Below are 12,047 nucleotides of genomic sequence, written 5' to 3'. Positions count from 1 at the left end.
AGCTATCGAGGGTGGTATTAACACTTATTGAAACAATTGTGAAAACTATGTTTTGACGGCACTTCTCTTGGTTGTGATAAATTTTAGAGCGAGATAGACAGTTTTGACTGTTTAATTTAGACGGCTAATTTATTGTAATACTTATAATACTTCAATACAAACGTATGATAAACTACACTAGTTAACCGCCGATAGCGGCCGATAGTAGTCTTGTGTATAGAATAGATGCGCTGGTCCTAAAACGCAAGCCATTATACAAAACCCGTTTAATCTCTTCAAATATCACCAATATTGAATACGCGATTCGTTTACATGACAAACTTTACTGCATATTATGACACCGACATAAATATTGGAAATAATACGTCGTGTTGGTTTATCCCATATTTCTCCACACTAAAGAATGGTACCTTCTTACAACCATATCGAGAAGGTAACACTTACTTTTATTAATATTTTTTTCTGGCACATATCAGGGTCGCACCAATCGGGGGTGTTGGGGGCGCGCAACCCATGATTCGGAAGGGACGGCAAAATACAAAAAAATATATGTTATTCAAATCTATATTGAATTAAATTATACAAACTGTGTATTAGATTGAAATATATAAAGTACTGACATATTATGTAGTATACCCTCGAATGGAGGCACTCACAGAAGGGTGGCAAATCGAAGAATTATCGCAAAATATAAGTATTTAAAAGTTTAAACATTCGATTTTTGACTAATAATAATATGACAGTTTTGTGTACAAACAAAAATACCGGAAAGAATTCTCTCAAAGTCTCAAATTGTAGAGCGGGCCAGTGTACACAGTATACATACAGTGTCTGCAAAAATGTAATTATTTATACAGCAAAGGACGTCAGAAATATTTCATGGATAATATTGATTTAAGTGTGATTAATGGCTAATTTCGTTTACGCCTCCCTCCCCAATCAATCAAAAAAATTAAATTGGCATTAAATTTTGAACAAAATTAAGGTGGACGTCTGCCGATGCTATGTAGTGTAAGCATCAAGTCAATAACAATCACGTAAAATCGCAAATGACAGTCCGTAAGTAACACAAGCGTGGTGCTAACAAGCATGTTGCTAAGTCAGAAAATATAAATATACCCTATCGAGTGTTTCAATATCAACCTTGATACATGCATCTTCTACTATGGTAGTATGTTTCTATAGTTACTAAAAACGTTCTGGAATCGCTGTCACGTATAATAATACAAAACATTTCAATGGAAAGTAGGTAGTTCAAATTCTTCATATAAAATACACTTAAAAAATAATACAAAACACCACAGATATGTCATCGTCATTGATGAAGAGATTTCTTTGCTCAGTGTCGACTAAAAAAATAATACTGTCATATCACAAAGTTGAGCATTGTTGTAAATAAATAATATTAAAAAATAAATCACCTTTCACGTATTTTTTTTATTTGTAACACTCAAAAGACAAACACTGGGGGGAAATATTCATAGGGAATGCATTATAAAAAGGATTGATTGAATAATTAATTTCAATAAATTTTATAGCTGATACAAATTAATTTAAAACTATTATTAAAATTCAGATTACTATATTGTAATACATAAATAAAATAAAGCTAAATTATTAAAATTCGAATTTAATTCATTTAAACACGTCAATAATAATTATTGAGTACCTACACAATTTTAATTAGTTAGGTAATTAAAACAAAACACAGGCGCATAAAATTATTACTCGAGTCACTTTCGAGAGCCATAAAGACAAAATAAAAAAATATGTATTAAACGCCGGTATAAAGTTAGTATGTATTAAAATTTTGACAGTTATCCGCGACTCTTTTGTTTGTTTCAATGATTATATATTTTTGAAAAAAGAACACAATGATACGCGGCGGCCAGTCGAACTAAACTGAGTGAAGTTTGCGCCGAAACGTTACCGCAAACGATAAATTTCATTGCTTCGATACAGCAGAAGTATAAAATTGTATAAGTAAAGTAATATCGCCTGTACAAGTGCATGGATTTACTGCCACCGACAGCGTATAAATTAAACTATCACGATTAGCAACTGTCTACCAGTGGTGAGGGGTAGAGGTAGGCTGTTCAGATTCGACATACATAGTACACACTAGACTAGGCATGCCCAACCCGCGGCCCGCGGCCCAATTGAAGTTTTCAGCTTTCTATATTTTGCATTTTGGTATTCATACAATATTTTTTTTTGAAGTTATGCTTCTTTTGGCGCGTTTGGGAAATTTGTTATTTTTGGCGAGTGACATGTAACACATAATTTATTTTTTCACACGAAAAAAAACGCAATCGATTGTATTCGAACCAGCGATTGTTCGGTTATCAGCCGAACGCACTACCTTTACGCCACAGTATGATACTGCAATCGTGACGATTGTACAGTATAATATTATAGTTTAGAATTGTTCCGTTGCCTAGGCAGCGAATTTATTATTGTCGGCCATTTGCAATTCCTTACGTAAACAAACGATTAAACGTCAGTTAGTAATATAAGTTAAAGTGTATAGAAATAAACCAACGGCGTTCCAATAAGCGGTCCTTATTCTTGAGTATGTAATTTAACAAGATAATTAAGAGCTAGTCAAAGAATCTAGTTTAACACAAGTTTTGTTTTTGTTTTGTTACGCCAAAGAAGTATAACTTCTAACACGCGTACATCAGTACACAAACAGATTTTTATATTTTTTTATTGGATCCTTGACTTAACAGGTAGGTGATATAGTTTTTACTTACTTTATTGTATCGATTTGTTATTGAAGATAGAGTTAATAGTGTTCGTTGTCAGTGTGTATTTGCCTTTTGGTGAGTGTACACAGTGCCTGAAGATTCCGAAAGGCGAAACACGGGTCGCAAAAAACGACTCAAATGGAATAGTAAAAACTTAATCTATTAGAATTTGAAATCAAATACGTTTGACTGACATTATTAATGGACAACGCACTCAGTACAGTAGCTAGCAAGTAAATTCGCGATAGCGACATTCGCACATGTATAGGTAGACGTCACGTGACAAAATTTCGCAATTTCCATTATGCAATATCACGCATCGGGAATTTATTGCAATATCACCTTTATTGTAATGGCGTTATAACAGTGTTTCAAGTGTCAATGTTCATTTGAGCGAGCGATATTGATATTAAAATATGAATTATGCCATTCGGCAGACCCGACAAAAAGCATCGGGACTTTATAGCAATATCACCTTTATTGTAATGGCGTTAGAACAGATTATGCCATTCGGCAGGCCTGACAAAAAAGTGAGTGTCATTTATTTTTCCAGATGCTTCGTCCATATTAATTTCATTGCTTACGATGAACTGAGATACGCCTAACTGCAAACGTACAACAATTTTTCACAGCCCGTCACCATATTATGAGTGAATAAAAAATATCAACCTACAGTTCTGTGTTTCTGATAGTAACTTGCATTAGTAAGATGTTTCAAAGTCTTCTAGTGCGGAACTATACCACGATCCGTGACGTCATTAAACTAAACAGCTGATTATTATATTATTATGTGGGTATATTGGAATAATAATTATGAACGTATAAATTGTTTATCAAAATAATTATTGTATAATATTTATTATAAGATAACAGATCTATCTCGGGATTATGTTTTATAATAATATATTATGTAGGGGAGCGAGGGGGAATTGGAGCCTACTAAGGAAATTGTTGAAAAAAAGTAACAAAATATTCTAATCGTTTATTATTAAGACTTGAAATGAGTCCTTTGGTTACATAGTAATAATATTACTGCAATTTCCACTGAAAAATTCTATAACTAAGGTACAAAAAAAAACGTTTTCCCAAAAAACACATTTGGCTCCAATTACCCCACATGTAGGGTAATGAGAGCCAAAAATTTACCAAATATGTAATGGGAATCTTACTGACTGACGGATGACTGCTTATCCGACGATTGACGAAGATGTTTTGGTTATTTCCGAGTCATTTTAGTGTTAGATGGTACCTGTTTTGCAGTCGCTCCTATTACCCGCAAGCTCCCATTACCCCACGCTCCCCTATTATCTTGTTAAGTTAGTATTTAAATTAACCCTAAGTAGATAATCCTTGTGTAAAAGTGAGAATTATACCTACTCATCATCAGCCTGAATCTATCCACTGCTGGATGAAGGCCTCTTCAAGCTGCTTCCACTTCTCTCGGTCCAGTGCATTGCGTTGCCACGTACGTCGATCGTTCATCGATCCAGCGGCCTCTAGGTCTACCTTGCGGACGTTTTGTACTTCTTGGATACCACTGGATGACTAGATTTGTCCAACGATTGTCTCTCTTCTTCGTGCTATGTGTCCAGCCCATTTAAGGCTTTTAATAAACTCTATTACATCGCAAACCCTTGTCTGCTTCCTTATCCACTCATTCCTCTTGTTGTCCTTTCGCGTTATGCCCAGCATGCACCTCTCCATACCACGTTGTGCCACTCTAAGTTTCTGGATCTCTCTTTTACTTAGGGTCCATGTTTCACACGCAAATGTGATCACGGGAAGCACACACTGGTTGAACACTTTGTGCTTTAGGCACAGTGGAAGGTCACTTTTGAAGACATTATTCAGGCGGCCAAAAGCACTCCAGCCTAGCTTTACTCTGCGAACAATTTCATCAAATATACATCCATCTATAGACACTTGTTATCCCAGATAGATGTAGCTTTTCACCTGTTCGAGCCGAGTGCCATTGATGAGGATCTCTTTTTGGCCCGCAAAGCAGTTGAACATGACTTCCGTCTTTGTTACATTTATTTTCAAACCTACTTTGTTATGACTAAAAAACTTTACGTACGTACTCAAAAAAGAAAACATGTCAATGAATATACTATTAATATTAGTAATATAACAATAAACATAACATTAAATGGACGCATGTTGGATTTTTATGACAAATTATATTTCGTTCGGCACGCGTCATTTGCACAATCCGCGCATCGCCTAGCCACGATCTCTTTAGACCATGCCTCAACTGAAGTATAGCCTTAAACGTAGATAAGTCGTTTATTTTTGTAGCCTTCATAATGGTGTAATAAATGAAATAGTTATCGACTGAAAAAAAAACACCTGTATAATTTAATAGTATACCTACGTATTTATTTATTATCATTTGTATAAAATGTTGTTATTATTTTCATATCAACGTATATAATTTGCATGTTTTGGCCTAACTAAAGTAGATACGATTTAAGAACTAGCCTCATTGAAAAACATTCATGTAGAATGTATAAACGAATATTAAATTAAGGTCATTCGCTCACGCAGAAACTAAAATCTGACGAACTGGTTGATGATGGAACTCATAAACTGGCCAGTGACTGATACTTCGCATACGGCGCTACTGAAACCTAATAATCTCATTACCTCACACTGTCAAACCCATTGTCTTTCCTACTTCATTTTAAGCCTTTTCCGTAACATATTTACGGGAATATTCTGGCAGCCTGCAATTATACAGACAGGAGTATTTCTCAATATCGGCCACATATTTTAAATTAAATATCGGTTCGCCTATCTTTAACTTTTGACGTCTTGGCTTGTTATTTCTTGTTCAGTTCAGTTCAGTGCTACCAATTTTGGTAATAACATCTGATTTTTCGTCGTATCTACTGATATTGGTACTACTGTTTTATGGGTGACTGGAAACTGAGAGACTGGGAGACTAGCATGTCGCGTCTCTTCGGTTTCAGTCGCGAACGTTTTGAAACTGAGAGATTCCACTCTTGCCGTCAGCGAGCCGCCATTGAAATACGTTAGTTAGATACTCGAGTTTCAGTCTCGTCTTTTTTGAGTATTCACGTGAGCGGATGTCTTAACTTTGAAATCGATTTAGTTAACTTGGATTTTCGCGCAATGTACCTACACCAATGACCTTATTAATGGACAACGCACTCAGTACAGTAACTAGCAAGTGAATTCGCGCATAGCGACATTCGCACATGTATAGGTAGACGTCACGTGACAACATTTCGCAATTTCATTATGCGATATCACGCATCGGGAATTTATAGCAATATCACCTTTATTGTAATGATGTGAGAACAGTGTTTCTAGTGTCAATGTTCATTTGAGCGAGCGATATTGATATTAAAATATGAATTATGCCATTCGGCAGACCCGACAAAAAAGTGAGTGTCATTTCATTGTCAACACCTTTAAATTTACCTCGAACACCATTGGAAAAACGCTACTATAGAGCATCACACTGCCTTTAACCTTAGTGATAGGTAGTACTTCAGGATGTGGGTACCATGGAAATCACTATATATTTTTATTCAAATATATGACGTTTTTACAATAGGTAAATTGTTTGGCAATAAGTGAGTTCCGGCACCTTTAAAACAAAAAAGCCCTGCATATATAATTGAATTGAATTGTACACGTACGCGAATTTGAAACATACAAAGTTATGTTTTGTCCACCATCAGCATTTGTCACATACTTACATTGAGGTCCGTAGCCGACAATACGACCCTGGTTTCGCAGCAGGTGGTCGTGTACTTCGCCCTGACTTCGTCCATATTAATGTAATTGACCTACACATTAAATCTGTCCCCAAAAAGAACTACCAGCGCGCTGTAAGTTTGGGAAACACTGAGTGTTATAAATCGTCAACAGTCAATTAGCAAAAATGTTAAATTCAATAAACTATGACATTCTCGCGTATCTACCTAGAGTTATTTAAGAAAACAAATATTAGACATTGAGAACAGAATATTTAAAGTAAATAATAATATTATTTGAGTAAATATTGCGTCAGAGACTACGTCAGGGATCGCCTTCACTGTCAATCTGTTCATGTCACAGCGATCTACCAAGCGTAAAACAACATAACTCTAAAATATTACAATATTTCGTAATGTTTTATTCAAAACGTCAAAAGGCCAATAATTAATTGCAACCAAAAAAATTATCTGAGCTAAATTTCAATTTCGTTTATAGAACAACGGAGCTTAAGCTGATACTGATGCTAAGAACAGGTCACAGTCCAGTGGCGAAGGGTGGAGGTAGGCTGTTAAGATCCGCCATAAATTGTGCATACTAAACTTTGTCAGTCATACGTATTTGTTTTCATGAAATAAAACTACAATATACAAATCGTTTAGGCTAGTTTTTTTAAATTCAATTAAACCCTGCGATAACCAAGCCATAATAGATATAGTCAATCTATAAAATATTATGCAATTAAATCATACATAACTTTGAATATTTTATAGATAGAATAATATTTTTTTATCTATCATAGTTTGATTTAGGCAGGGTTTAATGAATTTAAAAAAAATGAACCAACAATATGTGTAATAATTATGTTTTCTTAATTCAACGAAAACAAATAAGTATAAATGAAAAAGTGTGCATACTTTTGTTGTATCGCCCAAGGTATACCAAAACTATTATGGTTTGGTTTAGACAGGGTTTAACAGATTTTTAAAAACTAACCAACACCATCTGTAAATTGTAACAGTCTTAGTTCAATAAAAACAAATAAGTATAACTAACACAGTTTAATGTGCACTATTTATGGCGGATTTTAACAGTCTAAGCGATGGTGCCCATAGAACGCGTCGAGCGGGCGAAGTCGGCGTATTAAGTGTTTATTCATAACCATAATCACACGTCTCTCGCCGCGCATTACCCTTCACCTATGTAATAAGCGGCCCTAGCAGCACAAAACAATTATTTTTACAGCGTCTCTCATAACAAAGCAATAAAAATATTATATTATTTCGGGGCTTGTAATAAATATTTACGACGACATTATTCAACCAGCGAAATATAGGACACGGAACAAAGAGTTCCCTGTTATTAAATAATTGCTTTTCGCCCGTCGATCGACGACGCCTCGAGCAGCGTAATTTTGGTAGCCGTGTTCAATGAATGGACTTCTTTGTATTTTCATTAAATCGTATCGCCGAGAAGCGAAAAACGGTGACTCATGCGGCAAGCGGGGCGCAAGGCATCGTCAAGTCCAGTGGGCGCTGGCGTATTTGATTACGTTGTATTTTTGATGATTTACGCGCCACTTGTAGAAATTTTGCGCGAGCGCCGCACTCGCTGCGTCAATGGGCTTTATGCCTAACTCCACCGTTCGCCACCGGGTCACACAATGGGTAAAAGATTTGATGTCCTCATAGGAAGAAGCGATGTATCTATAGTCAGTGGTCTGCAGTCTGGAGGACATTGTACATAATACGGCAGTACAATGCCCTAAATATGACACAGAGCACAGATGCGAATTGTGGATATCTTTGAGAATGTCGATGAATTGAAAGGTGTTCTGACTGTGGGTAATACGGAAGAGCTTGGCAAGTTCTTTAACATAATTGGACTGAGGACCTGCCTCGATTGTGATATCATAATTTTATACGTGGACAGTTTTGACAATGAAATATTAATTCCAAGGTGATCGAGTAATCTTTCAAAAGAATTGACAAGCGGTATTTTTAACACAGAACTTTAAAGCACTCCTCGTGTGTTTTGTTAAAAAAACCAAGAAGACTATAATGAGTGTTGAATTTCAATCTTTTTTATTTATTTAAAAAAGACACGTTGAGCACATAACAAATTATTACTACAGGACGTTCACAGCATGACATTTAGAATAAAAAGTAGGTCATGCTTAGTATTTGTATTTTATTACAACGTGTTTCTTAGCTCGTATTCTTATTTGTCCGGTACAAATCTTGCAATCGATTTTTAACTAACTTCCCGACTAGCTAGACATTTGAAACTTTTAGAATACATCAGAACACGATGCCAATGCATTTTTTAATACTTTTAGCCATCTTTAAGTAAAATTGAATTAATTTTCAGCTAATTCTGTTTTGTATGAAAAGTTATTTCGACACCATTATTGGTTGCTAGGGGTCTGGAGTTCTAGCAACTAAATTATTCATATATACGTGCGTTACTATGGAAATCAATATGGATGAGATTTCGGTATTATTTCTATCTATAGTATATAAGTACATTTTTTTTTGATCGTTTAAGCTAGTCAAGTCAAGTTTATATGATTCAACAGAAAATTTAAAAACGTTGTAAGTATATAAAAAGTTCTTTTTATCTTGTAATTATTTTTAAATTATTGTTGTTTTTTTTTATAAGTACTTATATTTTTTTTTTCTATAAAATATTTTTTTTGCTTTGTTTTTTTTTCTCTACCTTGTTTATTTCTCTAGTTGATTTACTTGTACTTTTTATTCTAAATGTCATGTTGTGAACGTCTTGAATTAATAATTTGTTATGTGCTCAACGTCTCTTTTTTTTTTTAAATAAATATATAAATTTGTTAGGTTAGGGTTTAGGGTAGGTTGCCATTCTTGAATTCATGAATTTTGCCAAAATCAGCTATGAACATTGCATTAATGTTCATATTGAATCTAATAAAATTGGATACCGTATAGTATACTTATTTATTTTAACTATTTTTTATTTTAAATGTAATGATATGAACGTCTTGAACTAATAATTTGTTACGTGCTCAACGTGTCTTTTTTTAAATAAATAAATAAATGAAATAATAGCGATGTGGGGATGGTCCATATAAGCCCCATAAGGTAAAGCCACCCCTATATCTCGCCATAAAACACAATAATGTTATTAAAATTAAACGGTTGATCAACTAACTTAGGAAGCCTATTTAACTGTGTATTGAAACAATATTGTATAGTAGGTATCTGATATTAAATCAATATTAATTTCGTATTTTTTTCCATTTCCAGGTCCTCCCGAGTCTAAAAACTTGAAGATAGCAGTGGGCGGGACAGTCGCCTCAGTTAGAGAAGCGGTTCTCATTGACGGAACCGGCGCCGAGCTCGGAAAACTTAACTACAAGTGAGTAAAAAGATTCCAGACATAAAATTTAATTTGACGTATCCACTGCAATTGGAGATAATATAATATAATTACAATGCCAAATCGTGTAGACAATTTTGCAATACTATTGAAAATATACATTAATTATTGGTTGGGCCAATTATGGTGGCCGTCATTTTTTATTTCCCCACTTCCTTATTTATCCTTATTTATTATTGTCACAAGACCAGGCAACCAGCAATTACGGGTCATGAGACGACCGTGATTGCTAATAACACTCAGTTACTCCAAGACAGCCGAGCGTGCAGGCTTGTTAAAGTGATCGCGCTCTATCTGATACAATACGAACGAGGCCGCGTTAACTAGAGTGATTCATACAAAATGCACCTGTTTGACCTTCGTTGCGCTAAATCCGATACGATTTGAGCGAACGTCGCGTTTATCACATCCATCCTGAACTTATCATTATCATTGATCAACCTCATATAACATTGATCAAAAGAGTCCGTCCGTTTGCCAATATAGGTTAGTGTCTGCAATCCTGTGTAACCCCCCCCCCCCCTAGATCCGTAATTCACCAACCAGCATCACCTTCAAATTACAGTCCAAAGCTAAAAGCGCTACCAATTATTTATTCACAGCCCAGTTACAATCGGGGCATAAGACAAACCATATTTATTTTTGCTACAAACGGGAACTGCATTCCGGTGAGCTCATGCCAATTTCGAGCCCTGAGTGTGCCTTGTAATCGGTGCAATGCCGGAATTGAGTATTGTTACTAATTCTTTTTCCAGATATCGTTACGCAGACTCCGGCGAATCTGCCTCAGACGTGACAGAAGTGGAGACCCTCAGAGCCATGGAATCTGGGACGGTGGTGAGAGAGGCTGCCATCCCTGAGGATATTGCCGTTGGAACTGCGTTCAGAGTGAGGATAACTGGACGCAACGACAAAGGTAAAAATTTAAAGAAAGTTGTTTTATCAATATTTAAAATTCAAGTCAAACTCAACGAAAGACGACAGGCGACACATCCACTGAGAACACGACAAAATAACAGAAAAAAATCATTACCGGAAAATCGGTGAACTTATGAATTGAATACCGGATTTTCAGCAATTATTATGGCGTTAAAAAGTAATTGTTATGGCATTAAGGCAGTGTTTCCCAACACATGTATCACAAGACACTGTGCAAACGTGCTATTATTTCAAGCTCAACTTTGTAATTGAAGCGCCTAGTTTTAAATCCCCCTAAAGCGGTTTTTGATTTTTTTTTTGAGTTAGATAGGTATTTAGATGGATATTTTTGCTACCTAGGTTTTCACCACCACCCCTCATGTATACACAGTTGCGGATATGCACGGCCGCCTTCCATGACGCTATAAACGTGTCTGAAAGAGGAGATTTTAAGTGCTCTTTCCGTCCTGAAATGGAGCTGCACGGAACTGATGCTAAAACCATGCACCGTAGCTATATGGTAGCCAAAGATTGAACTTTAAAAAACGCCAAAAACCGTCAATACGTATGATCAAAAATTAGGGTAAATTTCAAAACCCGCTAAAATGGTTGGGTGTGCTTTTCAAATACCCCTAAAACGGATAAGCCAAAATACTTTTTAGAATTTACGAACTAAAAATAGGCATGAGTTTTACTTATTTTTCTCAGAACTAGGTAGGTATCTAAAATCGTTTTAGCGGCTTTTGAAACTAAGCGCTTTGATGTGTCGAGAAATCTAAATTGTTTTTAAAGTGTGTCGCTCTATCACAAAAAGGTTGATGAAAACAGTATCAAGTTCAAAAAAGTTAAATTATATAAACCTTAGAAACAAACTTTACAAAAATCGACGGGGATTCGAACTATAATCCTTTAATATTATGTATGTATGCAGCTATAAGTACTATTACTATATAATTAAAAGAGATTAACCCCTTTAAATTTACCGAAATACCGGCAAGTACCTAATTAGAAATAAATTAATCGGTAATTCGGTTACTATTTTTACCGATAAACCGGTTTACCGAAAACCGGTAATTCATGCTCTATGTACGACATTATATTATCTCTATGTAGAAATATCACATGTCACTGTCGGCTGTCTTGAAAATGTTTGGAAAATACTTGTTTATATTATTAAATTTGTAATAGATATTGATAATGCTTTGACAACCGAAATAGTGTTCAACTAATACACGAACGAGT

At 35.3% G+C, this 12,047-nt stretch overlaps 3 protein-coding genes across 11 annotated transcripts in view; 1 reads left to right on the top strand and 2 right to left on the bottom strand.

Moving 5' to 3' along the window:
- LOC147077092 (uncharacterized) overlaps positions 1–12,047 on the bottom strand; it is a 132,698-nt gene that overhangs the window by 101,227 nt on the left and 19,424 nt on the right. The gene's annotated exons all lie outside the window — the stretch shown is intronic.
- PAPLA1 (Phosphatidic Acid Phospholipase A1) overlaps positions 1–12,047 on the bottom strand; it is a 186,096-nt gene that overhangs the window by 155,326 nt on the left and 18,723 nt on the right. For 3 of the 5 annotated variants that reach the window (XM_085940715.1, XM_085940716.1, XM_085940717.1), the window contains exon 1: positions 1,674–1,809. The exons of the other annotated variants lie outside the window; for them this stretch is intronic. The gene's annotated coding sequence lies outside the window, so the exon portion shown is untranslated. Of the gene's footprint in view, positions 1–1,673; positions 1,810–12,047 lie in introns of those variants that run through there. 5 annotated transcript variants of the gene reach the window in all.
- LOC147077094 (uncharacterized) overlaps positions 1–12,047 on the top strand; it is an 85,468-nt gene that overhangs the window by 62,412 nt on the left and 11,009 nt on the right. For all 5 annotated transcript variants that reach the window (XM_085940714.1, XM_085940713.1, XM_085940712.1 and 2 more), the window contains exons 9-10: positions 9,755–9,866; positions 10,643–10,803. In XM_085940714.1, coding sequence (XP_085796840.1) covers positions 9,755–9,866; positions 10,643–10,803 — 273 coding nt within the window. The remainder of the gene's footprint in view (positions 1–9,754; positions 9,867–10,642; positions 10,804–12,047) is intronic.

The sequence above is a fragment of the Rhyacophila brunnea genome, unplaced genomic scaffold (assembly GCF_057557595.1).
Source record: "Rhyacophila brunnea isolate RB1 unplaced genomic scaffold, BYU_Rbru_1.0 scaffold_13, whole genome shotgun sequence".
Lineage (NCBI taxonomy): Eukaryota > Metazoa > Arthropoda > Insecta > Trichoptera > Rhyacophilidae > Rhyacophila > Rhyacophila brunnea.
The sequence above is the reverse complement of the archived record's forward strand: the minus strand, read 5'-3'. Positions and strand labels throughout refer to the sequence as shown.